The following is a 27,474-nucleotide window of genomic DNA, read 5'->3' as shown; positions in this document are numbered from 1 at the left end:
GGAGGGACAGGAGTAAGTAAATGAGGGTGGAGAGAGGAGGGGTGACTCAGCAGCGCTGCCGCATGTTCCAGATTAAAGGGACAGTGTAACTAAAGCTTCAGTCTAGGGCTCTTCATGTAGCTCATTAGAGGCCTCAGCCATGAAAAAGAATTAATAAAATGTCATTAGACTCCAGTTCTTGTGTATTTTCCCATCTGGACAGGCAGCAAGCAGTACCTATAGATCTGAGACCACAGCAACAGCTCCAGAAGCTCCTTTTCTTGCCACAGACAGGACCATGCTGCAGATGGAGGTGTCAGTAAATGTCCCCTGTGACTCCTGAAAGCCTCTTCGGTAGTGCAGGTGAAGAAATGGGTTCTATTTTAACCAGCAGGACTGTAATAACATGTGATTGATGCCTTTGCTTTCCTGTGCATTTCCTTGCCCAGCAATAGATGTCTGTGAAAGATAATTATTCTGAAGGGCTTCTTTGTCTTGGAAGGGCTTTTACCTACTCTGGATATTTTTAGCTGCTTAGGTATAAGAAAATGTTTCTTTGTAGACTTCAGCCCTCAGTATTTTTCAGTACCTAGAGATGCTCTGAACTAAGGCAAAATCACCCTTTGCTGACATTGATGAAAAACATTTTCCTGTTTTACTTCTGGAATCCTTTAGGTAAAAGCTCCAAGATCAGACAGTATTTGCTGTTTGCTAGGAACTGAAGTCTAACTGTTGTGTATCCAAGGCCTATTCATCTTTTACTAAGGGATACTGTTGTGCTGGGAATGTTGGAGTAAACAGAAAGAACAAGCCTTTGATTTCCAGGGTCTGAGCTCTTGTCCTCATGGCAGACAGGAGGAATCTGACTGAAGCAGTTCCAAGACTCCACATGGAGAACACTCCTTGCCATTTCTAGAGGGAGCATAGCATAAGTTGGGAGTTTTTCAGTTTTGGTCCAACTAGAAGTGAAACTACACATGCTTAATCCTGTCTCACAGCAGGCCCTGTAACTGTTCCCACTGAGCTCTCCAGGCAGCTTCAGAAGGAACCAGTTCACTTCTAAAGTTTCTGGGAACTTTCACCCATATTGAATACTTATTAAGGGTAATTTCCAGAGGAAAATGCCATTCAGAGTAATTTAATGCTATCCTTGTACTCACATAATGCATTTATGCAAAAAGAATGTTCTGCAGACACTGCTCTTTACTCTTCACTTTAGGTCTTAATTTAAATGTGGTTTTGAAAGTCACTTTCTTGGTACTCATTTGTTTTCTGGTGGTTGCAGTCAGACCTGTTCCCACTGAAGTGAATTGGCAGGAGGTGACCTGTACTCACACATCAAACTCAGTCCTTCAGAAAAAACCCTATGGAACGTGTGTCCCTGCCAGCTGTACACCAGGACCTGTAGGGCACCAACCTGTGGTGTCAGCAGCCCCTCTGAACTGAATTAGTCTCTTAATTTGCTTCTGCTAACATTTTGCCAGCGTTTCTATCTGAATATTGCAAAATACAATCACTGTGAAAAGGCAGGAGGGAGCAGAAACAAGTGCACGGCTGAACTGAATGTCCTTTGTAACCTCTGTGGGCAGCTAAGGCTGTGCTGTGCCTGTGGAAGCATGCCCGGTGCAAACACTGGACATACTTCAAAACACTCCTCGGGAAGGTCCTGCTTTGCTGAAGGACAGAGCAGGTAATTGTGCTGGTAATTGCTGCTGCAGGAGTTGAAGGTACAAGTCAGAGCTGTTCTGTGTTTGGGATGTGAGAAGCTGGCTGCCTGTGGGTTTGCACGTACTGGATTAGCATAAAATACTTGGCTGTTGAGTTACCTTTACTACATGAAATCTATTACGGTTTTTCAATCATCAGGGAAAAGTAGATACTGGCAACAAAAGAAAAGTCATGCTCCATTTGTCCAGCCTCCCTCAACATCCTGATCTCCCCACAGACACTCACTCCACCGCTGCTTGCAGTTTTCCCCTTTGGTATCCCCTTTCAGAACCACATCCGATGCGTTGCATTCTTTGACCATGCTGTTATCTCATTTACAATAACATTAATGTCATTGATCATCTGAACTGATCCCAAGGCTGCGTGTGATTTGAGGGAGTATCTGGCAGAGGGAGACAGGGAAAAGGCCTGGGGCACAGCCAGGGCAGAGGCACACAGGGTATGGTGCTTGTCCCAGAGTTCTCTGAACTCCTTTGTAGCTCACAATTTGCAGTGTAGACATAAGGAGGCTGCAGCAGGAGCAGGGAATGTACAGGCAGAGCCCTAATTCCTCATGCTACTGATGCTATGGAATGCTGCCCTGGGAAAACACAACCTGAGCATCACACCTGGATTCTTCTAAGGGAGAGAATTTCAGCAAAGGGGTACTTGGTGTGGGAGGCTGTTCAGCCCTAAACACACAAAGAGTAAGAGTTCAGACAATGCCTGGATTAGACACCCACAGCCACAGGTGTGCTGTCCCTCTGCTCAAAGCACTCTAGGAAGTGTTTAGATTTCACCTGGGCAGGATAAATGCAATGACAGCCTTACCACAGTCCAGATCCTCTCATCTCTGCTTAAGCTACTGCCGCTTGAGTACCAGTGTCCCAGAGTGCTGCCAAAGGCCATCAGTAGTGTCAGCCAGCCCTAGAGCATGGAAAAACAACAAACTTCCCTGAAAGCTCCGTATTTGCCTGTATTCCGAGTGTCCCAGCCAAGATAAAATGAAGCACTGATGTGATCCTGCTGGAGTAAGTATTAGCCAATTCTTTCCAAAGAAACCATGGAAGAAGAGGAAGTTTAAGGTTTTTCTTCAAAACAAACCCATGCCCAGAAAGGATGAGTTCTGTGTTCCTGCTGACAAACATCCTAAGGTGAGACAACTCCATTACAATTTGAGGCAATAAAAGGGGGCGGGGGATGGAAACCCTGCAGCACTGAAACCCCCTAGACAAGCACAGAGCCAGGGGCAAATTAACAGAAACCAGATAAATAAATAGACATGGGTCCAAAAGGTGAGTGGGATAAGAAAAAGTAAGGGAAAAGACCTAATCAAAAGAAGTGGAGGGAACAAAACCAGAAACTCCCACAAGTGGAAAAAATGCTGATGCTCACCACTCTGAGCATGTGGAGGGGTACAGATATATTTTCTGAAAATACAGATTAGGTTTCACCAGAGTAAAAAGCCCAGCACCAAAATACAACAGGCAAGTAATTAGAGCTATAAGGAGATGGAAGTTGAAGGCATAACTACCACAAACATCAGGTATTTTTCCAAATCTATGTATATAATTGGAAGGTAATTCTTCTCTCAGTCCTCTCAGTCTTCTGGCTCAGTAAAAAGCCCAAATTTTGGACCATGGCATGGTTCCAGAGGGAGCAAATGTAAAGATGATGGCACAGCTCCAAGTGTTGCTTCTGCAGGTTTACAGCTACTGCAATCCTCATGTCCTTCATAAACAATTGTCTTTTTTTAAAAGACACAAGACAAAGAGGAATATGGTGCTGTACATCAGGCAGGGCTGTCCCTCTGCACCTCTTGGAGAGCTTTGAACAGGATCCCTGTTTACAAAGGCTGGATTTCCACAGGCTGCTGCTTTTCTGCAGGCCCAAGTCCCTGCGGGGCGATGCTCGAGGGCTGTGATGAGGTGGGAATCTGCGCTGTAGTGAGGGGAAAAGAGAAGCTGGACACGGAAAATGAGCACGCAGAGTTATATCACCACAGCCGTCACTGAGAAAGTACAAAACCCCATGTTTCCTCATGAAATGACTATCCTTCCATCATGTACCTATGCACTGAAGGCTGTTATTCCTGCTGTTATATATATATATATCAGCACTTGTCCTGTAAAACCCCATAATCCAGAAGATGAAGGGTATAATTAGACTATCCCAAAAAATGCAGCTATCTCCTAAAAACCTGTCTGCTCCTCCAGAAGCGAATCACTTTTGTGTACAAATGGCTTTCTTTAGCTTTAGTTCCCCGCCCTCTCACCAGGTTAGATGAATATGTGGGAATTGATGGGTGAGATCAGGGAGAAGCCAGTCCATGTCACTTAACATCACCCAGCTGTTAGGTTGGTTTATTTGTACCCTGCCATAGTTGCGTGTTAGGTATCAGTGTTCCCCAAAAAGACAAGATGCACATTGAAAAAAATTACTTCTAACTAACATTCATTTTTCAAAAAATTGTGGAAAGGGTAGACTATTAACCCAATGTGTTCAAAATCAGTAGCAGAGGGGGAAAGTACAACTTTCCTGTTCATGTCTTTCTCCCTTAAATTCTGCATCCATTAGGTGTTAACAGTCACCAGCAGTACATGCAGCTCTCTTTTCAAAGCGGAGAAGTCTCCACGGCTTGAATCTCATTTCGATGCCCCCAGACGCCTCCCCGCCTTCCCTTCCATGCAATTCCCAGCACTTTATCGACGCTGGGACCCGACGTTTCTCCATAAATCATCGGCGCGCACGGGGAACGCTATGAAGAGGCACCGAGATCAATTCAAACAAGCGCCACAGCCCGGCCGAGCGGCCCTTCCCGGGACGGGCCGTGACCCTGCAGCCTGAGGGCCCCAGGGAGGCGAGAGGGGCAGCGCCAGATCCCACTGCCCGCGGAGAACCCTGGGACGGGGACAGAGATGAGGATGGGGATGGGGACCGGGACGGGGATGAACAAGGTGACGGGGACTGGGGACGGGACCGGGACAGGGACCGGGACAGGGGAAGGGCCGGGGCCGGCCGCGGGCAGCGCGCGCGGGACGCACCAACCGCCGCACGCCGCGCGCGCACGCGCGCGAGCCCTTGGCGCGCGCCTCCTCCCCTCCTCCCGCGTCCCCGCTCGCCCTTGCCCGCCCGGCCCCGCCCCCTCCCCTTCGAACGCGGCCGTTGCCGCGCCCCGGCCAATCCCCGCCCGCCGCCGCCGCCGCGCCGGCCAATCGGCGGGCGGGAGGGGGGCGCGCGCCGGGCGGGGGTGACGCAGAGAGTTTTTTCCTGTGACGCGCAGGTGCGTGCGCGGGGCCGGCGCGCGGCGGCGGCGGTCACGTGGTGCGGCCCCGCCGCTGCCAGCGCCGCGCGTCCCGAGCGCGCTCCGGCCGCCGCCGCTCCCCCCGCGCCCCCCGCATGTCGCTGGCGCCGCGCCCCGCGCCCGCACAGCCTCCCGCCGCCGCCTTCCGCAGCCGCAGCCGCCGCCGCCCTTGATGTGGTTCGGGGCCGGGCGGGGGAGAAGATGCCGCCGTCCAAGTCCCGCAAGATCGCGATCCTGGGCTACCGGAGCGTGGGTGAGCGCGGCGCGGGTGTCGCGGCGGGGGTGCGGGCGGGGTGCCCCGGGTGCCGCCGCATCACCCTCCCCCGCGGCGGCGGCAGGTGCAGCGGAGGCAGCGGCGCTTCCCGCCGCCCCGAGCGCGCAGCCGCGGCCCGAGGGAGGGAGCGAGGGAGGGCCCCGCCATGGCGGCGCCGCAGAGCTGCGGGCCCGCGGCTGCCGTGCCCTTAATAGGAAGTTTCACCCCCCCCCTCCCCCCCGCCCGCCCTGAACGCAGCCTGGAAAAGCGGGATCGGAAGAGTTGGGGAGAGGGTTCCTGCCCCGTCGGCTCAGGGATGCTGGGGTCCAGCTTCATCCAGCGCTCCCTGTGGAGCGAGCCCGGAGAAGGGCAGCGGAGCTGAGGAAGGGTCTGGAGCGCGTGTCCTGTGAGGAGCGGCTCAGCCCGGAGAAAAGGATGCTCAGGGGAGGCCTCGTCGCTCTCCACAAGTCCCTGACAGGAGGGTGCAGCCAGGTGCGGGTCGGGCTCTGCTCCCAGGCAGCCAGCGTTAGGACAAGAGGACATGGTCTTAAGCTGCACCAGGGGAGGTTTAGGTTGGCCATCAGGAGGAATTTCTTCCCAGAAAGGGTGATTAGACACTGGAATGGGCAGCTGAGGGAGGTGGTGGAGTCACCGTCCCTGGAGGAGTGTAAGCAAAGACTGGACGTGGCACTCGGTGCCGTCGGTGACACGGTGGTGTTGGGTCCTGGCTCGACCTCGGTGGCCTCAGAGCTCTTTTCCAGCCTCGGTGATTCTGATTTAGAGCCAGTTTGAAATGCTGCGGAAGCCAGGTGGATCTGTTGCCCGATCTGTCTGGCCTGTTTTTGCCCCCTTGGAGGTGTTGGTGCGGCAGCAGCAGCGCAGCCGCTGTTCCCGAGGGGTCGCGTCGGCTCCGGGCTGTCCCCAGCACGGCGCTGCTGGGACAATCCAGCACGGGTTCATCCACTGGGACGAACTTCCTGGAAGCGTCCAGCACGAGTCTATAGCAGCTGATAGAGGGTTTTGTTCCATACAAAAGGTGTGATCCTTTCTCCCGCATTCACTGTCTTTGATGGAAAACGGTTTCAGATGTTTCAGCATTTGGGTTCTTGAAGCAGAGGGTACCAGGCTGTAGTACAGCCGGTGCTAATCGATCAAACTTAAAAGCATAGATCAATGTGGAAGATAATGTGTGGTTGGGGGAAAAAAAAAAGATGCTGCGGAGAGATACTACTCTGATATAAAAGGGGTTTATACATTAAAGTAATGGCTGTATCAGTAATTTGTCTTACATGGCACACAGCGTAAAGAACCCTTTAAAAAAGCTTTTTTAAATATTAAAAAAACTAAGGGGAGCTGTTTCTTGGATTTTGTGCATAACTGCAGCCAGATTGGTGTAAAAAGGATGATGAATTTGTCCAGTCCTTAAACAGAATTGTGAGTAGTAGACTGATCAGTTTGTACAGTCTGTATGGCATCACTTGTTGCAGTCTGTTCATTGTCTTGTGTGTTATGTTTTCTTTCTTCTTTGAGCACTGGTGGGAGCAAGCAATGGGGAGTGTGAGTGGGAAGGGAGAATGCTTGAAATTCTGTCCTTTGGAAGTCTGTGATGGGGACTGGGTTTACTGTTGAGCTTTGGTCCTTCATCTGTTGACATTGACAAGAAGCAGTCAAAAAATCAGACGTTAGAAGGGTGTAGGACCAGTTGAGGAAAAACAGAGAAATAGTATAATGTTAGTTTGGTTGGTGATGTGAGGAATAGCACTCATGGAAGGGATGGGCAAAAAGTTACCTAACTGTTAAAGCCTGCTGCTGAACTTCCTCAACTTAAGTTTTCTGAGACTAGTGTGGAATTGGGCTTGATGGGACAACGCCAGTTTTATTAGGAGAGCAAAAGTTGTATGAACACAGAATTAAGAGGGGAGGAAAAATCTGGTTTACTGGAATTTGCCTTTCATTGTCATTAAATTTCTAGGTAAATAATTAGGTTGAAGTTCAAGCAGTAGAAATGGGCCATTGAGGTCTTACTTCCATCTTGTAAAGCTGTCAGAAAAGCAGGAAGGTTAAACTGTGAGATTTAGGCTGAGTACTTCCCCAAATACGCCTCCTAAAATGTAGTAGGATGGGGATTTAGTTTGGCTTCAGGGAAACTTTTGATTAAGTCTTGCTTTGTATTATGATGGTAAGAATATCACTTGAGCCCTGGGTAAGAAAGAATATAATCTTGTTTTAGGACAAGTGTTTGGGTGGTAGAAAAGGAAGTACATTTCTTTTGGAGGAAATGCTGCATTGTATAGAAGTAATGCTCATTAAAGTGGGAAATAATTCCAGAATCTGAAGGACTGGAAGGAAATGCTTTCTACATTTCCTTTTGTAATTAGGGAACAGCATTGTTTTGCTATTAACATTAATCTTGACCCTGGAATGAGGGAGGCTAAGTCTGGTGAGTTGTAAAATGCTTGCAGGTTTTTTTATAGGTTGGCCTGAATTCTTAGGTGACCTGCTGTGAGAAGTTGGGTGCTCCCCCTGTAACTACAGTGTTTGAGATGAAGCTGTCAGAAAATGGGGAGCTCTTATTCCTGTGTATCTCTCAGGTGCTGAAATAGCCAGGTTTTGATGATGTATTTCAGGCACTGAGCTGTTCCCTACTGCTGATGATTCAATGATGCTGTGGGTCTCTCAGGTTACAAGCGTGTACAGGGAAGGGTGGGCACGTCCTCCACGGGGATTTGTGAAACAGGGTCTGAAAATTGTACTGGCTTCATGCTAAGCCCTTGTTTATTTTACTTACATTAAATTTTAATCTTATCCCAGTGCTGTTGTCAGGTAAACTAGAGGTTGGGAGTGGTATTCTGGTATAATAGTTCTCGGAATAGAAAATTCAGGAGTCTGCTTGTTTGAATACACTCCCTCTATCTTTCAACACCACCGTCAAGCCTTTCATACGTGAAACTCTTATTCTTTGCTGATGGGAAAGATCACAGTGGAAGCCTCGTGAGTTCCCAGGCAGGCATACTTTCTGAGATGCAGACAGAGTATTTGCCAGGAGCTTCAGGAGTCGTTTTTTGGTGATGAAGACCGATTATCTGTGGATATAGCATGCAGGTCGTGGCATGACGTGAGACAAAATCGCGCAAGAATGTCTCTGTTGCGTTTTGCTCAGGCTTAAATTGGTCTAAGAAAGTTAAATTCCATTATGTAAGTGTGCTTGTCTCAGCAAGGTTCTGAGTAGAAATCAGATGGATTTCATCCCAAGATCTGAATAGCTTCACAGCAGAGGAACTTGACTTCCAGTACTGTTAGTTGGGAAGTGACCAGAGTGAACCAGCTACTTGACATTTGGTTCTGGAAGAAGTCTGTTTTATGCATGATGAAGCATAAAATTTTCTAAAGTTACTGCCTTCACTAAAAAGAATCTTCATACTTGTATTGTGGTTATAATTTAATATATCCCAAATATAATTGGAAATAATGGATTTGCTTAGAAATAAATCAAGCAGGACTAAGATTTTCTGAATCTTTTCAGAGTAACCGCCACTCTAAAAAGCAGCATAGTAGTCATCAAAAATGCTTTGTGCTCAGTTTCATTCTTTCTCTGTTTATAGAGCAAATATGCAAATTCAGACCACAAGTGCCTGTATGAAAGAAAAGGTTTCTTAGATCATCTTGTAAAGTACCTTATTACTGGGATTCTCTGTATTATATTGAACTGATAGATTTAAGATAAGCAGGGAGGTGGTGTTTGGATCAGCCACTTCAGTCTTAGGTCATTATCTCAGCCTGGTTTCTGCTGTTCGTATGAGTTGTGCTACTGGTTTTACAGACGTACTTGCAGAAACTGGAATTCTCTTTCTGAATTCTACACATTTGGACCGGTCATCTGAAAATGCTCTCCTGGGAAGTTTATAGCTCTGAGGGGGAAATCCAGTTAAGAATAGGGGTCTTAACCTGTTTTCTTCCCCAGATAAATAAATCAACTTGTTTTGTGTGGGTAGGTGTAGAGCAGACCATGCTGCAGGCAGAAGTAGTCATGGACTGACTGCAGCATGCAGGTATCAGAAAAAAATCCTGTGATGGAACAAAATGATCTGTCAGGGTTCGTTTTGTGTGGAAAGGCTTCCAGGTGGTTGTATTAAGCTTAAAAACGTCTCTCCCCCCTCCACCTTGCCTGAAAAGCAAGAAGGGCAGAAAAAGCAGTACCTTCAATATGGACCTGTAAATAATAAAAAGAATTGTTACGGCAAAACGTTGTTACGGGGTTTGAAAACATGAGTTGTTTGAATATTAGGAGGTTTGCACTGTAAAATGGAGCTGAAGCATTGCTGTTCGTGTCGGAAAGATGGCATCTGCTCGCACAGCAGCGTTCCGCCCCGAGCAGGGATCCCTCTGGGATTGGACAGGGAAGTGGTAATTTTAGCAGGCGATAAATTGCCCGTGTAAATGTCAACAGAGGAGGAATGGAGAAATTACCACTGTCGTGTGCTGTAATTTGGTTTACACAATCAGCTGTGTCCGCAACATGGGAAAGCCTGAGATTTAACAGGAAAATTGAGCGGTTCGGGAGCCAGCTGATACGTAAGGTTAACATTTTCCCGAGTCCCTTGTAAGTGCCAAGATGACTTCCACAGCTCTTCCCTCGCCAGGGCCGCAGTTGGCTCTGCCAGGGTGCGGCAATGCTGCGAGGAGGAAAGGTTGCAGCTCCCAGGGGACTGGGATGAGGCTGGAAATGCCAGCTTTAATTGCATTTCGGTGTTAGTGACTGCAATAGTGGCTACAGCAGGGAAAGTTGCTACAGAGCATTTGATAGCAGTAGCTGGAAGCACTAGAGGCAGCATGTTCAGCTGTAATATCAAGCCACCGTAGGGTTATTTGAGGACACTGCTCCAGGATTAACTCTTAAATTGCCTACTCTGATTTGTCAGTGGTAACAGTTGCACGTTTTGCTTGTATATATGGGGGTGTTTTGGTGTTTGATTACACAACTTAGAGTTAACACTGACAGGAAAAGCCAGATGAAATGTGGATCCTGTAATTTATAAGCTATATAAAGTTGGAGCTCTTCATTTAGATATACTACAGTGCCTTAAGTATAGGTTCTGGCTCAGGCAGCCACCTCTGCGGTACAGGCTGCTGCGGAAACTCGGCATGACCACGCACCCGGGATTACAAGAGCAGGCTAAAAAGTGATAAATGCCGATTTTGATTAACTTCCTGTAGCTCTCCTGAAGGTGATGTCCAAGGGCGTACTTTAAAAACTGCTCAACTTAATTGTGTATTCCATCCAAAATCGAAGCAGCTTCTCTGTGGGATGTTCATAATGCACTCAGGCTCTGCGAATCCTGCATGAGTCAATTGGCTGGTGTCATCTCAAATTATCCTAAATCAGAAGCTGCAGACATGAAGCACGGTGTGTAAAAACACGAAGCAGCCCTTGTCAGTCGTGAGTTTGTCTCCTTAAGGATTTGACAGGTTCCCTTTTGTTTTCTAAGGTCTGTATTTGAAGTGAGTGGCAGATTTGTTGTGAACTTGATAATGTGAGAAAGGAAAATGTGCTTCCTGAGTTTGGGGAATGGTTGTTCCTTAAAATTTCTGTCTTCCAATCCTGGTCTGGACATTTGCATTCCAGTATGGTTCCTGCAACTTGGTGGCACCTCTCCTGTAAATGAGGCTATATGGGATGGGGGAAAAAGGGGAGAATGTGGACAAAATCCATGTTATATGCTGCCTAGCAGGCCTTTTAACAAGATTTCAGATTATTAAGTTTACTAAAAGCATATTAATATGGACCATTACGTGTTGAATTTCATTTTTGAGAAATACAAAGTACAGAGGATTCTGAATTGGGTTTTTTGTGGGGAGAAGTCGCTTGTATCAAACTTTTCACAAGGAAGTAAACTGAGGCAGTTTTTGAACAAAGCACCAAAACAGGCTTTCAGGTGCAGCTTTTCTCAAGAACATCCAAGCCACTTCCTTTTTTAATTGCCATGTAATGAAGGCAGCTGCAAATGAACTCTGTAGGGTGGGGCATCTCTTGGCCCAAGTTGAGCTAATCCTGCGCTGTGGCCGGAAGTTGGACCTTGCTACCCCCACCCAGGTGCTGGCACTGGTGTGATGGAAGGCTGTCCACCAGCTCAGGGAATTGATTGCTTTGAAAAGTAAAGCAACCAGAAGGGAAAGCTTTTGTATCCTTCAGCTGGTTGGCTCTGTGAGTGCAGCCCTGACAGGGGGAATGGGGTCAGGAGCACAGGCTTTTGGGGGAGGATGGTGGAGGCTCTTTGTGGCTGGGCAGACTTTCTTTCACTCAGGCTTGTTATGGAACCACACGTGTGTTTTCCTCCACCACCTGAGATAGGTGTGGATGCTTTTTGGTCAGCTTTCAGCAGTGGAACTTCTGAGCTGGATTCGTGCTCTTGATGGAAAAAGATGGCCTTGTGCAGGTGGTGAGGTGTGTGCTAGGGAACCATGGAGAAATCAAGTTTTCAAGGTTCTTGTTTAAATAACCTTCTGTAGTCAAATCTAATTGATTCATGCGGAATTGAGGAAAAGTTAAATATTTGACCTGGGGTTCTGAGAGTCTTCAAATTCAGATGATGCCTCAAGTGATACAATCTGGAATATTCTGGAAACACGTGCTATTAAAGATGTTGCAATGGATCAAAGCCAAAGCTTCAGGAAAAGACCTCTAAGAACATGGAATCCCTTAACCCAGTGCTGCCTGGTCCACCACTGAACCATGTCCCTGAGTGCCACATCCACACATCTTTTAAATACCTCCAGGGGTGGCGACTCAACTGCTTCCCTGGACAGCCTGTTCCAATGTTTGATAACACTTTCTGTGAAGAAATTTTTCCTACCATCTATCTAAATCTAAACTTCTCTTGGTGCAACTGTTTTCTCTTGTTCTATTGCTTGTTATTTGGGAGAAATGACTGACCCCCGCTTTGCTACAACCTGTCCAACGACGTGAAAGGCATTCAGGGTCACTGATTGTCTTCCTACTTGGAAAGCCAGTGGAAACAATCTAAACTGTGTTGCCTTTCACCGTGGTCTTCTGTCTTTGGTAGGATACCCTACAAAGTATCTGTTTCTTGCAAATACTGGTTGACTCCTCAACTTGGTTGACTCCTTTGGTTGTGTTTAGCGACACTTGGAGTGCAGAGATGAATCACAGCTACTGAATTGTTGAGAGGCTCTGGTTCTTCCTCAGTTTACCATACACACTTTGGTTGCTGGGCATGTACATTTTAAGAATTGCTGGATGAGACAGTGGTGAATGAGGCAGTTGTGCTAACGGATGACACGGGTTCTGAAAATGCAGATTTTGGATTATCAAGCACAGTGTTCCACAAGATGAAGTTAGGACAAGCAAAAGAGCGGCTTGAGCCTTGGGGGCTCCTGCAAAAGAAAGCCCACTGGAATTTCTCATGGGATTCTTATGTGAATTAGAGAACTTGAGGCTAGAACACAAGGAGGAAATGTACAGCAGTTTGTTTTGGATGGAATCATCAGGAGTTTGTGGGTAATGGCCAAAGGTTATGAGGCATAAGACTAAGTGCATTATTTCTGAAGGGCTTTTAAGGAATGAAAGACCCTGTGTGACACTTGGAAGATTAGTTCAGAAAAGTTGTGGTCTTTCTGTGTTACGTAGATATCAGCTGCTGAAATCACAGTTCCCTGATAGATTATGCTTTAAACAGTGAATTTTTCTTTCAACTTTTTTTTTAGTATAACACTAAAATCTCAAAGATTGAGGAGTCTGTATTTCTGGGATGGTTGTCAGTGTTCTTGGGTATTTTAGATTACAGGAACCAGAACATCATGTGTGCCAAACCTAGTTATTTGTGTTCTGTGGGGTATGGAGTTAAATTAATTTTAATTTGGAAAAAGAGGGAATATATAAGTGGTCCTCAGTGTGTGGATGTAAACATGTGCAAGTGTAATACAAAATTAGGATATGAACGTGTCTCTTGACAACATTGTCTCCAGAGTTAGTGGGATACATCTGTCTAGCTTCAACAACTTGTCAGATTGTATTGCCAAAACTTCATTCAATATGTATGACCTCCTTTAAAGGTACTCTTGCTGTATGCAAAAGAGCTGGGATGCAATATGTAGGAAAACTCCATTAAATCTGTCCCACAAACTGTCAAAACAATCAAGCACTTGACATTAATGCAGTAAAGTGTATTTTGCTTCAAGGCTTGTTATTCCATCAATAACAAATTTTGGTCTTCTGAAATCTGTTCCAAATTAGCATTTTTTAATTAGAACTGGAAGTTTCTGCTTTGAAATGTGCATATAAACAAGCACCATGTTTCTTAGTGTGCTGAAGTACCTTGTTCTCCATTGCTTTCTTGGAAATGCTGTTTGCTTCTTTTGTATGGTTTGACCCTGGTGAAAAATTCTAAAAGAAGGTGTTGGTTGTGCTGTTTTGACCTTTGTATGTTGAGAGAAAACATCAAAACTCTTCATAAACCTTTTGAGGTTGCTAAACTTAAGTGTAAAAAAAATGGTTCAGTTGGAAGGTAATTCAACTTTTTCTGAATAGTGAAGGTAGGAAGAATAAGTTGTCTGAATGTTTCAAAATCTTGTTCCTTATGCAGAGTGTATAGGAGTCTTAGGCACCTAAACCTTTTTTCTGCTTCTCTGTCCTCAACTGCACATTTTTATCACACTTTTATCCCCAAGTGTGGTGATAGGACAGAGGAGGAGCTAATGTGAAACTTGCAGAACTGATGGGTTGATGTGCAGTGTGCAGCAGACAAATACAATGTTCTACTGTGTCTGCTGAAGCCTGATCTGACTTTAGGTTGTCTTAGACTGTAGTTCAATACTCAGCTGCTTGTCCAGGCTGTGTGGTTGTGCTAGTGGAGCACTGGGAAGTGAAGAATCCAGCTTCTGTTTGCAAGGGCTTCCTCAGGTGCTGGACCTGGACTGGCTGGAAGATGCTTGATTGAGAAAAAATGGAAAAATAATTTCATGTCAAGTTGCAGGTGTCATCCTCATTTATCCCCCTGGGATACTGTCAGGTGGTTGGGGGAAGGCGGGAGTGAGATGCAGTAGTGGGCTTTTTTTTTATTTATTCTGTGTTTTTCTTCTTCCCTGCAAAGGTCAGAGTTTTGTATTGTGACCTTTTTTGCTATATAAGATGAAAACTGAAGATAGGAAAGTATGATTCTTATCCAAAACCTGTTCATTTGAAGTACCTTGTGAGCCAGCAGATGGATACATGCTGGTTAGGAAGGTAAGAAAGCCAGCTGGCTGTCATGGCAGGCAAGAACTTGATAGTATGATGTAGCAAACAAGGGTTACCTGTTCTATCTTCTCTGCCCTGTGGCAAAATCAACTATGTCATGTCATATCTGGCAGATCTTTGGCTTAAATTCCCTTAATGTTTCCCAAGGTTGGGGGCTCTAATGATTCTCCTGGTATTCTGCATGGTGTTATTCTTACCCCGGAGTCTTGTTTTTGCCCTGCTGTTTTACCCATGTGTGTCATGCAGAGATTTTGGTATATTATTACTTTAAACCTTCCTTACTGTTGACAGATTGTCCTCTGTATTCAGCAGCTACTCCTGGGTAGATGGGTAAGTGTGTAAATGCAGGAGGCTTGCAGCCAGCATTGGCAGGGAGGGGTTGATGACTAACTCCAGCTGGGTAAAGTGCAAGGCTGTGAGGATGGCATTTAACAGATTGTGGCTTTCTTCAACCCTGATAAATAGAGGGAAGGAGCTTCACATGGTAAGCAGAAGTAACATGGAAGGTGGTGCCTATGCAGTTAATTCAGAGAAGATCTAGAGTTGAAATGGAGAAGAGACAACAGTAACAACAAAAGCTGATTGGAACCTGGTGATGAGGAGAGAGTTGTGTAGAGGAAGGAGCAGTTCAGGCACACCCTGGTTTTTATGTTGGCATGGTTGTGTATAGATCCACTGGGCTTATGCAGGAGAAGTGGTCAAGGCTCAACAATGTAAATATTAATCAAAACTGTCTTAGTGTTTACTAGTGGATTTGTGGACAGAGATGTGATGGAGCTGACCATGTCCTGCTCTGCCGGAGGAAGGAGTCAACACAAATCTTTGTCAGTATCCCTGAAATCAGCTTCCCTCTTCTGTGTTAAGAGCTTTTGGTGTTGTCAGGGTTGGTACTGCAGTGCCTGATGCTTCGTGCAGCCGTGGGGACTTCCCCAGTGTAGGAATAGCAGGTGAATAGTGCTGTGTGCTGATGTTGTGTGCTGGTAGCAGCTGTCCCATGAGTGTCAGGGTTTGCTGGCCACATGCGTTGCTGGCATTGGGTTCATCGGACCTGGGACCATCAGTGGTGACACAAAGAGCCTGAAACATTGGCTGACCACCTCACAGATACATACTGCTGCAGGGTGGAGCTGTCTGTTGTTGCCAAGATCTTCTAGTGGTTATTATGCAGTTTGATTTGTGTATTTTTATAATACGTTGTAAAAGTAGCCTGTCCTTGTTGGCACAAATAAGTTGTGTCTTCCAGCTTTTGCCCACAGTTGGTGGAGAGCTCTGTGGACCTCCCTTCAGAGTAAGGCTGAAACTTCTTAGCAGTAGTTACAGAATGTACATCACATTATTTGCTTGGATGATGTTACAAAGAGAGGGAGTATTATCATTATTGTCTTGTCGGGATTTTGTCAGGTACTTGCCTTCTGTCATCCTACAGCAAGGAAAAGAGAAATACATCTCTTACTATTGTTCCTGCAATTCCAAGAAGATCCTGGGGCCCTCTGGTCATATGCATTTCAATAGTACTGCCAAGATGGTCTATTCCTCACCCATTTCAGGTGCTTTTGGTATTACTTGGTGTTACAATATGCTCAGGGTCATGTTCCTAGACTTATGTTCTTAAATGATGCCAGGAAAGGTTTGCTGACATTTTCAGAGCCTTTGCCCTCTGCTTGGTGGTTGCTGTAAGCAGTGATTGATGTATGGTGGCCACAGTGTTGGCAACCATGAATCCTATGGCTCCAGTCCTAAAGGTCCTTTTTAGGGAAGACCTGCATGTCAGTGGAACTGAGGTCTTTCATCTTGGTAAGGGTTCTCTTTTACTGGTGAGACTTGCAGAGGGAAGAGTTCATCCTGTTTTCCAATGGAACTGGGAAGTTTATCAGGCAGTATCTGTGCAGAGGGTGGAGAATGGTGCTGGTGACTGCAGCTGGAATGATCCACTTCAAGAAAGAAAGGCAATTTAAGTTGTACATCCCAGCAACCTTTAGCCCCAAGAAACTGACCGGCAGTGGGGAGTTTGATCCCTTGTGTGGAAACTAAAACCTTGAAGACGGGAAAGGGAAATGCATGGAATGCATTAAAGCAAGAGAGATGTGTTATTTCTGATGGATTTAATGATGAAACAATGGCAGATCCTAAACGGATCTTTCAAAGACATTTCATTTCATGTTGTACCTACCTGATGTTTCAAGAAAAGGTCAAGTTTATTCAAACACCTAAGTGTGTGTATAGGGAGAAAGGACTTGGATTCTACCCAGCAGCAGAAGTTGAATTTTGCCCCTTTGGGGAGAGGAAGTCAGTACAAATTTCAGGCTCTTTGCCTCTAAGTGTGTCATAAACTGAAATGTTAGGATCTGATCTTTAAGCTTAATAAGCTTCCTTTTAGAAGTTGTTAAGGTTTAACCCAGTGGTCAGCTGAACACCATGCAGCCATTCACTCACTGATGGGGGACAGAATTGGGGAAAAAAGGTAAAATGGAATTGGGATAAAGACACTTTAATAGTACAGAAAAGGAAAGGTAAATTATAGTAATGGTAAAAGAATATACAAGTGATGCACAACTCAGTTGCTCACCACCTACCTACCGATGCCATTGAATATCTGCTGCTACCTGAAATATTTTAGGCCTTATGCTGTGGGAAGGTGGTGCAGGGATGCACAGTTTCTGCAGGAAGTCTGAAGGGAATACAGAGGATGGTATTTATCTGAGAAAGTACAGGTTGACTGTCTGGGGTATGAATGTCTGAATTTCCTTTGCAGTTAGGGAGCACCAGGATGCAGTTCCCCTGACCTATTTAGAGGATCCTGGATGCAGCCAGATATGCATGCATTCCATGGTCAGGTGAGGTGTATGCCACAGAGGTTTTCTGTTTTTTTTTTTTTAAGCTTTTTAACAGCTTTTCCCGTATTTGACAACTGACAGTAAACACATGGAATTAAAATTCATGTAACTTATTAAAAGGGAAATAGCAGGAAACCTGCAGCCCTCTGCTTTTCTGCCATCAAGGGTAACAAGCAGAGGTAACTGGACTGTGTGCTAAAATAGCTGAAAGATTTCTTTTGACAGTCCTTTGCTGTGGTTACTGACTTTATTGGAGACAAAATGGACTGCTTGGTAGTATAAGCTGTTGCAGGAAAGCAATGGAATTTTTCCCTACATACTTGCTTGGACATGTAATACATTGCAACAAAGTGTAAGGGACCGTTGAGGAATGAGCACTGCTGTAGGAGGGAGCAAGCCTGCTGCTAAATATCAGGGAATAAGGCACACGCTCTCTTCTTGCTTTCCTTACAGAAAATATGATTGAAAATATGATCTAGATAGCATTAAGACTCTTGGCTTGTGTTCAGAAGGCTCACTGCTGCCGACCTAGCAAGGGCCTGCAAGTACTCTTGTGAGTTTGACTGATTGCTTTGAAATCTGAAAAAAATAAAAGGAAGCCATGTGGCTTTCTTTCTAAATGACTGCTCTCAGATTTCTTCTGGCTTGCAGAGGAATACCTTTGATAAACCTCAAGAAGATTGGGCAATGCAGAAGGAAGGGAAACAAGCATCTCCCAGCTGGCTTGTGCTCTTGGGTGTTACAGACCATCATGTGAAGCTCCTCTTTTACAGCAGAAATAGTTCTTGCTACAAAACCTTGCCTTAGGCTGTCAAACATATTTCCTTGTATGCTAATAAAAAAATAGATCAGGAGAAGCTGTAGCAATGAGACAGAGTGCCAAAGATGTTAAAAAAGAGTTTGTGTTGTCCTGAAAAGCTGATCTACTCTTTGGTTTGTCATAAAGGGTTCTGCAATGTTTGAGGCTCCTTATCACATTACCAAAAGAAGTGTCATTGAGGTCCTCTGACTTTCACTCTTACAGGATTGTAACCTTTAGCCTGTCCTCCAGAAAGCTCAGAGAGCATGTTGAGAGAGGAGTGCCACCACTCTGTGTTGCAAATCAAGCACGAATGTCATGAGCAAGTGCAGGAATTGAGCTCTTTGCAGGGATTGAGGAAGAGTTTTTTCTCTAAGCAACAGAAAATAATTTTTTAGTCCTCTTACTGTAATGCTGACATCACGAGGAAATCACTACAAAAACATATAAAACTACAGCTCAAAGTAGATGTTTATATAATTCCTCACAATTAAAAGTCTAATAGTAGAATTATGTTGCATCTGAGTGAAACAAAACTACTCATTGTATTGCTGTCTCCAGAGATTTAGAAACAGAATTCTTTATTGACCCAGATGTATCATTTTTATAGTCATTAAACTAATTCACCAAACTACAAAGCAATGATCAGCAAAACAGCAACTACACAGCCATAATTAGTACCTGGGGGGGGGTATCTTAATTAACCATAGAAAGTTGCTAATGATGTGGCCTGAGATGAATGATGAGCTAGTGATGGGTTCTGAGATAGTGTTCGATCTTGTGAGAAGATCTTTGTCGAAGAGGGATGCTGTAATCCTCTTTGCTGCCCAATTAACCCCCATCGGCTCCAGGAAGTTGTTCAGTCCCGCTCTGTGCTCTGAGGATGAATAGATTATCTGCACTATGGAAATGCCACTGTCTCTATTTTTCGCGTCTTGGTATTGTGAATCAAAGAAGATCAAGGTCCCAACATGCAGGTTAAGTCAAGTGCATCTTTTGGTATGAAAACTTAATCTCTGTGCAATGTAGTAAGTTGAGTGTGCAGCCAGACTTACCTAAATTGACATGACTGACAACATTTCATTATGAAATTTGTTGAATGCTTTTTGTGACAAAGCCTAAAGTAGTTTGTTCTGTGGGCAAGACTGGTAGACCTAAGGAGAGTCTGAGACTAGGTAAGTCTAGTTACTAAGTTAGTCTAGAGACTAGCTTAGGTAAGGTGCTAGGCTTGTGGTAGGAGTAGATGAGATGCTGCCAGCTGTTAAATGTTTGATTATGCAAACTACATAATCAGGCGTTTTAATAGCAAAAGATAGGTTAGAGGAGCTCTGCATCTACGCTGCCAACAGAATTGCAGCTCTTCAGTAGTTGTTGTTCTTAAGCAGGACAAACTGTTTACTGATGGCTTGTGTGGGCAGTTTCAAGGATTGAGAAACCCTTCCTGTTGAGATAAGCTGTGCTGTGCTGCCCGTGGCTGTCAGCGTGGCCGTGCCACGTCCGAGGGCAGCTGTGCAGCCCCGCTTGCACAATGCCCTGCTTGTGGAGCTGTTGTTTGACTTGCTTGCTGCCCGGTTGCATCATTTTTGTCTCCTGGGTTTGGGCGGAAGTGGGCTGCCGATGAGAGTTTAATCTGGGCTTTCCCCCTGCCTGTTGCGAGGAGAACGGGGTGGGGTGGGGACAGCAGGCAGGTGGTGGTGCTCAGAAGAGGGGCATGACCTCTTTGGGGAGGCCAGCTGTCCCCGAGCCCACCCAGGCTCAGTTACTCATCTGCTTGGTAAACTGCCTGGTGTTGTAAAGCTTGAATTTTAAGTCTAGATTATAAATACCACAGCTCTTGTCCAAGTAGTAAAAGGACAAGTAAAACACAATTTGGCAATTGTTTTGCCTTGACAATTGCAATGGCATTTGAAACTGATGTGCTATGATTGCGCTAGTCAGTGTTTATGGGATGTTCTGCTTTATGGTGTAAGTGGTCTAGTGTACGAACAGAAACATGACAGCTTTAGTTTTTGAACTGGCTTTCTGTCTGAAAATCTGCTCCTTTTCTGTTTTGACAGCAGAAAACTCTTTTCTTTGCCACTCTCACATAATACCATAAATAATGAATTGTGTATGCAAATACACTTTGGTTACTTGTGGACAACTTGAATTGAGTTTTCAGCCACCTGGGACTTGTATTCTAAACACCCATGAAACCCATTTCTCACAGCCTATCCCTTCTGCCCCATTCCTTCAGGGAGAGGGGGGAGAGTCAATAAACTTGGAGGATTTTGCTTACAACTCTGCCATGGAGTATCTGGTGCTTTGAGTTACTGTAGCAAGGCTCTGCACCCAGCTTCCAGCCTTGCTTCTGCTCGTGTCACTTCTCCTTTTGGTCTCGGTGGATGTTTGTTTTCCTAACACTCGAATACAGTGGATATGTCAAATGTACCAGCATGGAGGATGCTACAAAGGAGAAGCTTAGCAAACTGCAAAAACGTGTGGCTGTGTTCCAAACGAGGGCACATTAGAGCTGAGCCTCTTTGAGGTGTACACCCTTGAGTAATCAGCTAATCAAGCCTTTGCTGCTGGTGTCAGACTCTCATGCTGTTGAGGCTTCAGTGTGCCCGTGGTGCCTGCGCATCCAGACAGCTGTGTCTTCCCTGCTGTGCTCCGAGATGGAGTTGGCACACCGGCAGGGCAGGTGCGGTTGTGTGTGCTCCCTTGGCCTCACGGACATTGTGTTTGTGTTGCAATCCTTGCTGAAAGCCTTGTCTGATCATTCTGGGGCAAGAGCAGATAGGAGCTAAATTGTCAACTTGATTTTCCGCTCTGTCCATGAGCATAGGTCAAAGGCCTGGAATAAAACCTGTGGGACAAAGTTCAAGCCAAGCTGTTGTTTACGTGGTTCTGCCTGCTGCTTGCTCATGGGCTGCGACACTGTGGCAGGGTGTTAATGACTCAGGGTTTCCATTTCTCATGACTGTGGAAGCCTTGGTTTAGTGGGATACAGTTGCCTGCAGTTACCCCGAGGGGATAGGTGCTGAATCCCAGGCTGGAGAGCTTCCCTGTGGCTCATGGAAGAGAGCAAGCTTCCTCTTGTGATCATGAACACATCATTGCTGGAAGGCTTGTTATAAAGCTTGGAGGAATTTAGGAGGAGAGTGTTGGAACACTGGTTTTGTCTGTTTCCTCCTCTTTCACTGTTAGGAGGAAAGCAGTAATTAATACAGCTGGGTGTGAAATGCAGCATTTTCTGTTGGCTCCGACTTCTTTCTGCTATTCAGTTTCTAGGCTTCGCACAGACAGACGGCAGCAGTCAAGTCTTTCAGTTAGTTCAAGCTCCTTCTTAGGAGGAAAAGAGTTCAGTGATGATCTTTACTGAACTTATCTCTCTTATCCTGAAGATCTATCAGCCTAATATAGGAGTAGTTAGCCTTTTTTTTTAAATGGAGTGCTTAATGTGGTGGTATTGGCAAAGAATCTGGGAGCATGAACTCTGGGTAGCAACTTCATAAGTTTATAGCTAAAGAAGAAATAACTTGAAAGTTCACTCACTTTTGAAAGGGTGTCCAAAATACACAGTTTCAGAAAGTTGCTGAGATGCACAGTTTCAATCCTTAATCTGACCTTATTAGGATGATTTGGGTGATGTGTATGTGTGTGCCTTGCTGGAGCAATGGTGTAAAGTGAAATGTCCTCTGTCAAGTCATGCACATGAGCATGACACCCTCAGTTGTGGTGTTAGATAAGACTGGAAAATTGTATCTTAAGAATTTGATTTTAGAAAAAGCAACTCAATAAAATCTTGGTGATGGTTGATTTTTGTGGTGTTTGTCTGGAATTTTTTTTAGCATTGTTCCTTGAATAAACTGCCATGATTGATGGGAGACAGCAAAGGGCTAAGCATGGCAGAGAATGAAATGGAAGACTGTTTTTTTAACATCTCCTGAAGGAATGCTTAGGAAAAAACTTTTCCTGTGTACTGGAAGTGGGCAATTTTTACCCAAAGCATTTTATTCTTGAAAACAATTATAGTGTTATTTCTACCACAACGTTGGTTACTTAAGAGGTCATTGAGAGGTTTCAACTGAGTCGGATGGTCTTGAGTCAAAATTTTGACTTGGGGTTGTATTTTGTTTGTGCTTCTTGATGATGAAAAGGGTATAAAGGAGCATGAAGAATATGCTTGTTTCCAAAAGCAGCTAATGCACTTGGCAATCTTTGTAAGAGTGTATTTGTCCAGTAAACATAATGTAATAGGATCTAGGAGATTCCCAAATGTAGATGTGCTGTAATGGAAATTGTGTTAATGCTTCAGTAATGCTTTGAGAAGTCTTCAGTTGCAAAGCTTTACAGGTGCTTTTTATGGTCAATGTATGTGATTCACCATCTTGTAAAATCTGTCAAGACTAAATGAGTTTTCATTTTTTCAATCTGCTACTAAGTTCAGTGCTTTGCATTACTCTTTAACTGAAATGGGGAACATTGTCTGGTAAAGTAGCAGTTAAATTGCTTTAAAAAAAAAAAAACAATTATGCCCCCTCAGTCACTGCTTAAAATACAGCATCCACTGGCCTGTTGTGGTGTGGCAGTAGGAGGATTAATAGGAGAGTATATTGGTCTCAGGAATTTTGAGATCATCCTTTTGTCATGGGAAATATGTCCAGTCTCCAAGTAAAACCAAATTTGGCTAATGCTATCCAAGTTTTCGCTGTGATTACTGAAAATTATTTTGAATTTTACTTGCTTCTTGACAGAAAAACGTTCCAAGTATAGCAGTTTGTTAAATTTAGTTCTATGAGGATTGTGTGCTGCTGCTTTTAGATTTGTTTTAAACTGGAGGAGTCATTTAAATTATGCCCTGTTAAAACAAAAGCAGAACACATGCCGAGTAGCTTTTGCACTGCTTTTTATATGTTCAGGAGACCCAGTTACTAGAAATAGGCGCTTAAATTAAAAATAGGTCAGTTGTCATGTATAGATAGTTTAAATGAACCACACAGAGCTCATATTGGCTAGATAGAAAATTGGTGTATCCGCTAGTAAGCACTGAAGTGATAATAACCTGAAGACTTTGTTTCATTCCAGATTTTTCTTTCATTTGCTTTACAGGAAAATCTTCACTGACGATTCAGTTTGTGGAAGGACAGTTTGTTGATTCATATGATCCAACCATAGAGAACAGTAAGTAAATAACTGCCAAGCTGCTCTTCTGTATCAAACTAACTTGTATCAGAAGCCATTGGGGTTATACATATTTCTTATGTGGGTATTTACATATTAACATTAAAGCCCATTAATTACCACAGAAGTTTTATTATTCTTTTAAACCAGTGCTTACATTGTTGTAGCATGGAAATCACTGTCTGCATATTTCTCCAACGGCTGGGCTTTTAGCACTAAATGAAGGGACACCTAATGAATGTGGCTAAAATGCCTCTCCGTGTATTTTATGTATGTTGTTGAACATCCTCTTTCCCTAATATACTTGGGGCACTTTAAATTCCTTACATCACACTGTATGAAAATGTGCCACTAAATACAGGTATTCCAAAGTCTCACATAGGATCAGTGTATCCAGATGAACAGAAAGCCAGCAGTACCCATCAGGATTAAACGACTACCTTAGAAGGTAGATGTGCTGTAGTGATGATAACACGATAATCTTTTAAAAAACTCCTTTCCAGCAGCTTGATAACAAGGCTGGTACACAATCAGCCTGCTGCAAATACTGGGTATTTGACTTCTCAAGTGGTTTTTTTTCTCTTAGCAGTTTTTTTTAATAATTTTAGCACCTTTGTGAGTAGCTGGCATAGCAGGTGAGTAAAGACGCTAATGCTAAAAATGCTGCCAAGAGCAAAAAGTCACTTCAGAGGTTACCTGGCATTCATTACAATCCAGTCACCTCTTTCTGAGCTAGCAATGGCCATAAAGTACTTGAACAACTGCAGTGGTGGGCTGAGTAACTTGATCATATTGGCTTACTTTAGTCATGTGGCAAATAAAACTGGTTTCATTATCGTAGCCCTGGGGTTCTTGTATTTTAATGACTTCTGAAATGCAGTGGTGTAGCAGACATTTTTTAGTATTTTGAACATCTGCAGTAGGATGTTAAACCTGTGTGATACTCTGGAAGTCTGAATGAAGCAATCAGCAGAACAAGGTTTCTTTTGAATATATATGTGGTATAGAATTACAAATCAGTAGCTATTGGGATATTTTACTTGGGATTATTTTATTGCTTAGAACTAAAATTCAAATGCTACTTTTTGAGAAACTCTAAATTTGCTTTAGCAAGTCAGAGTGGATAATTTGGCCCTTGGCCTGAATGTTAGCTCTTATACAGATGTCATTAATACTAACACTTTCCATTGTCCCTTTTTACTTTGTTTGAATTATAAGTCAGGTATGTCTTGAATTAGAGCTGCTAGCAAAACACTGGGGATTAAGTTTCTATATTTTAAATTTTAATGCCAGTTGGGACAGGTTATTTTTTTACTATCTGTGCCATATAAATGCAAATTATTTAAAGTACTCTTTTAGTTTTATGCAGCTACATGGGGATGAATAAAAATCGAGAGACGTGGAGTCAAAGTCTCTACAAAATACTGAGTCTGTGTCTTCTTGTAGGATTTTGACACATTGGTACAATATTGTCTTGTTTCATACTTTACCTGGGTGTAGCTGCTGTCTGTAATTGTAGTTGTGTGTCTCACAACTTCAGCATTTCTGAACTATACAAAAATACACTGTAGATGAATTTTGCTCTAATTTGACTCTCGTAGTCTGCACTGTTTGCTTGATCTGAGTTCTAAGCATTGAGCATGTCCTGGCCATGAAGACTTGTTGGGAGGGGGCATCTTGAAAAGCCTTAACTTTTCCCTTGATTTCTTACTTGTTTGGAAAACAAACAACATTATTCATTTGGTGTAAGTCTTGTGATCTGTGATGTGGCTGGAGGAATTTGCTTCCTGAAAGGTAGAGAATTGAAGGGTCCTTCTGACATCAAAAAATGTTGCTGGGAAGTAAAGGTTGAAAAGATAGAAGTTAAGCCCTGAGGTTCAAAACAGTGGGAAATCTGTTCCATCTTTAAGCCCCAGAAAGCCTGATAGAGTTAATGTTTTAAAAAATGCTTCTGTGAGGAGCAGACAAGAGAACACATTCTAATTTAACACTAAAATTTAAAATTTATTGAAAATTTTTTTAAGACAGATATGAAACTAGTTTTGTTGGGTTAGGTGTAAAATAATTCTTTTGACTTCAGAACGTCATATTTCAATTTTTTTTTCCTTAATATAAATCTTTGTTCAGTGAAGTCTTTGGACACTCCCAGCTGTGTTTCTGATTCTATGCAGGGTCATAAGACACAAAGTAAGTGATCAACTCTTACACTTTTCCTAGCTCGTGATTTCATATTTGGTGGACAATGTTGGCAAAAAGGGTTGAAAAGTCCAGGCTCTAATACTAGGGACAGTGTTGGAGAATGTTGCATTTTTCCAGGGCATTATAGCAGGTTGTAAAACCTGTTCCATTTCTTCTGGTGGTTGGGTCTACACATGTAACAAAACTTGGAAATTAAAAGAATACATGGGAAAGGATAGTCTGGCCTAATTGTTGGTGGTAATTTATTACAGTATTCTACCAGCAGTGAAGAAAGGGTAGAAATCTGCAGTACTGCTGCTAATGCAATCTTTCTAATTTTTGTCTTTAAATAATAAAACTTGCACAAAATATTGACTGCAAGGCTAAATTATATAGAAGGCAGTCTGTAGTCAAGCTCTTCCAGGAACAAGTTGTGTAGCTTATAAGCCTTGAGCAATAGGAGTAAGACCTAATATTGAAGAAATTTCAGGTTTTAAGTGTGAAAATCTCTGCCTTTGGAAGTGGTAAAAGGAAAATAAGGTGCATCAGATTTTGCTTGGTGTTTGTGAAGGTTAGCACAGTTTCACTGCTACATTTTCCTTTGATTATATTACAGTAGCACCAAAAATGTTAATTTATTTCAGTAAGGAGCATGTTGGATTCCGTTGCTTCTACTAAACTTGTACGTCAGGAAGAGTAACTTGTATCCTTTTGTGGCAGCAGTGGAGATGAGAAATAATTGCTTTGGAAAAGAGATTTTCCCTGTCTGAATGTCCCAACAGGAGTGACATCTCAATGGGTGGCTAGTCTTGAGACAGCCGGCTTGAGAAACTAGTGGAACTACTACTTGCAGGAATGTTGGAAAGAGAAGAAAGAGCCTTGGAGAGCAGGAGCGTATGCAGGGAGTCTCTGTGGACACTGGGCTGGATGGGGCTCTGCAGGCAGATCAGCTCATGTGAAGTAAGACCAGTGCAATTTAAAACTCAACAATTTTACAGGAATGAAAACTAGAATCTGAATTTGTAACTCAAATAGGTCAGAAGGAACAGGTAGTGAAGATGTGCATATAGCTCCACCCACCTCATCTTTGCAGGGATGTCTTGTGTTGCAGGTAAGATGACTTGACTGCCCAAGTCACAAATGTGTCCCTCCAAGGCCTGCCTGGCTGCTTTTTCATTTTTGTTGCAGTTTTAGAGGGCCTTCTAGCACTGTTCCCCAGCTCTGTGGTCTTCCTTTCTCCTGTAAACAGCCTCACTCGCTCCCTAAGGAAAGGAACATCTTTCCCCATGGGCTTCCTACCTCCATCCCGTGTTTTTTAATACAAATGTGAGTAGAAGCATATTAGAAAGGGGCAGGGGGCTGAAGGACCCTTACTAGTTGTGGAGGGGGCACCTATAGGTTTAGATGAGTCTGACAGAAAATTTTCAAGGCTAAATTTCTACACATACCTTGGCAACGGCACTGGAAAGGTGAACTGTGCTTCTCCTCAGGAGCTGCTGGTGAGCAGCTTTCTAAGGGGTGCAAGTGAGGATTCTGAGGAAAACTAAAAATAGCTCTGTTGCATCACACATCTCAGTGTTGTGAAAGATGTCCTTGTAGATTTGTGGCAGGCATTGACTTAGGAATGCAGATGAGTAGAAAAGGATGCAGGAGGTGGTAACCAAGGAACCCTCGCCAGGTAGTTGTATTTAGCTACCAGCCAGCGATGATGTTATGGCAATGATGTTACAGTACTCTTACACTTTTCCTCACTATCACTGTTTTATCTAAAGGCCTGCATTTCTTTGCCTGTTACTGTTTGGGTTTTTTAATCATAATGGCTTGTTTCCACAGCAGCTGTCATTTGAGTTGCATATGCAAATCATTTCATTCATGCTGGTCTAATTGCAATGTACTTGATCTTCATGTACCAATGATCACTGGAGTTGTGTTGCAAGGTGTGAGAATGTCCTGTTCCAAAATCTATGTTCCAGTTGATGAGCAGTGTTTTGCAGATGCTCA

General features: G+C 44.0%; 1 protein-coding gene across 2 annotated transcripts in view; it reads left to right on the top strand.

Annotated features, from left to right (window-relative positions):
• The first annotated feature begins 5,004 nt into the window (after positions 1 to 5,004).
• The window catches only part of RHEB (Ras homolog, mTORC1 binding), a 39,131-nt gene continuing 16,661 nt past the window's right edge, over positions 5,005 to 27,474 (top strand). The window contains exons 1-2 of one of the 2 annotated variants that reach the window (XM_039549153.1): positions 5,005 to 5,243; positions 23,224 to 23,295. In XM_039549153.1, coding sequence (XP_039405087.1) covers positions 5,192 to 5,243; positions 23,224 to 23,295 — 124 coding nt within the window. In that variant the 5' untranslated portion in view covers positions 5,005 to 5,191. The remainder of the gene's footprint in view (positions 5,244 to 23,223; positions 23,296 to 27,474) is intronic. The other variant, XM_039549154.1, reaches the window with a different exon arrangement.

Source organism: Corvus cornix, chromosome 2, assembly GCF_000738735.6.
Source record: "Corvus cornix cornix isolate S_Up_H32 chromosome 2, ASM73873v5, whole genome shotgun sequence".
Lineage (NCBI taxonomy): Eukaryota > Metazoa > Chordata > Aves > Passeriformes > Corvidae > Corvus > Corvus cornix.
This window is presented reverse-complemented; position numbering and strand designations above follow the sequence as displayed.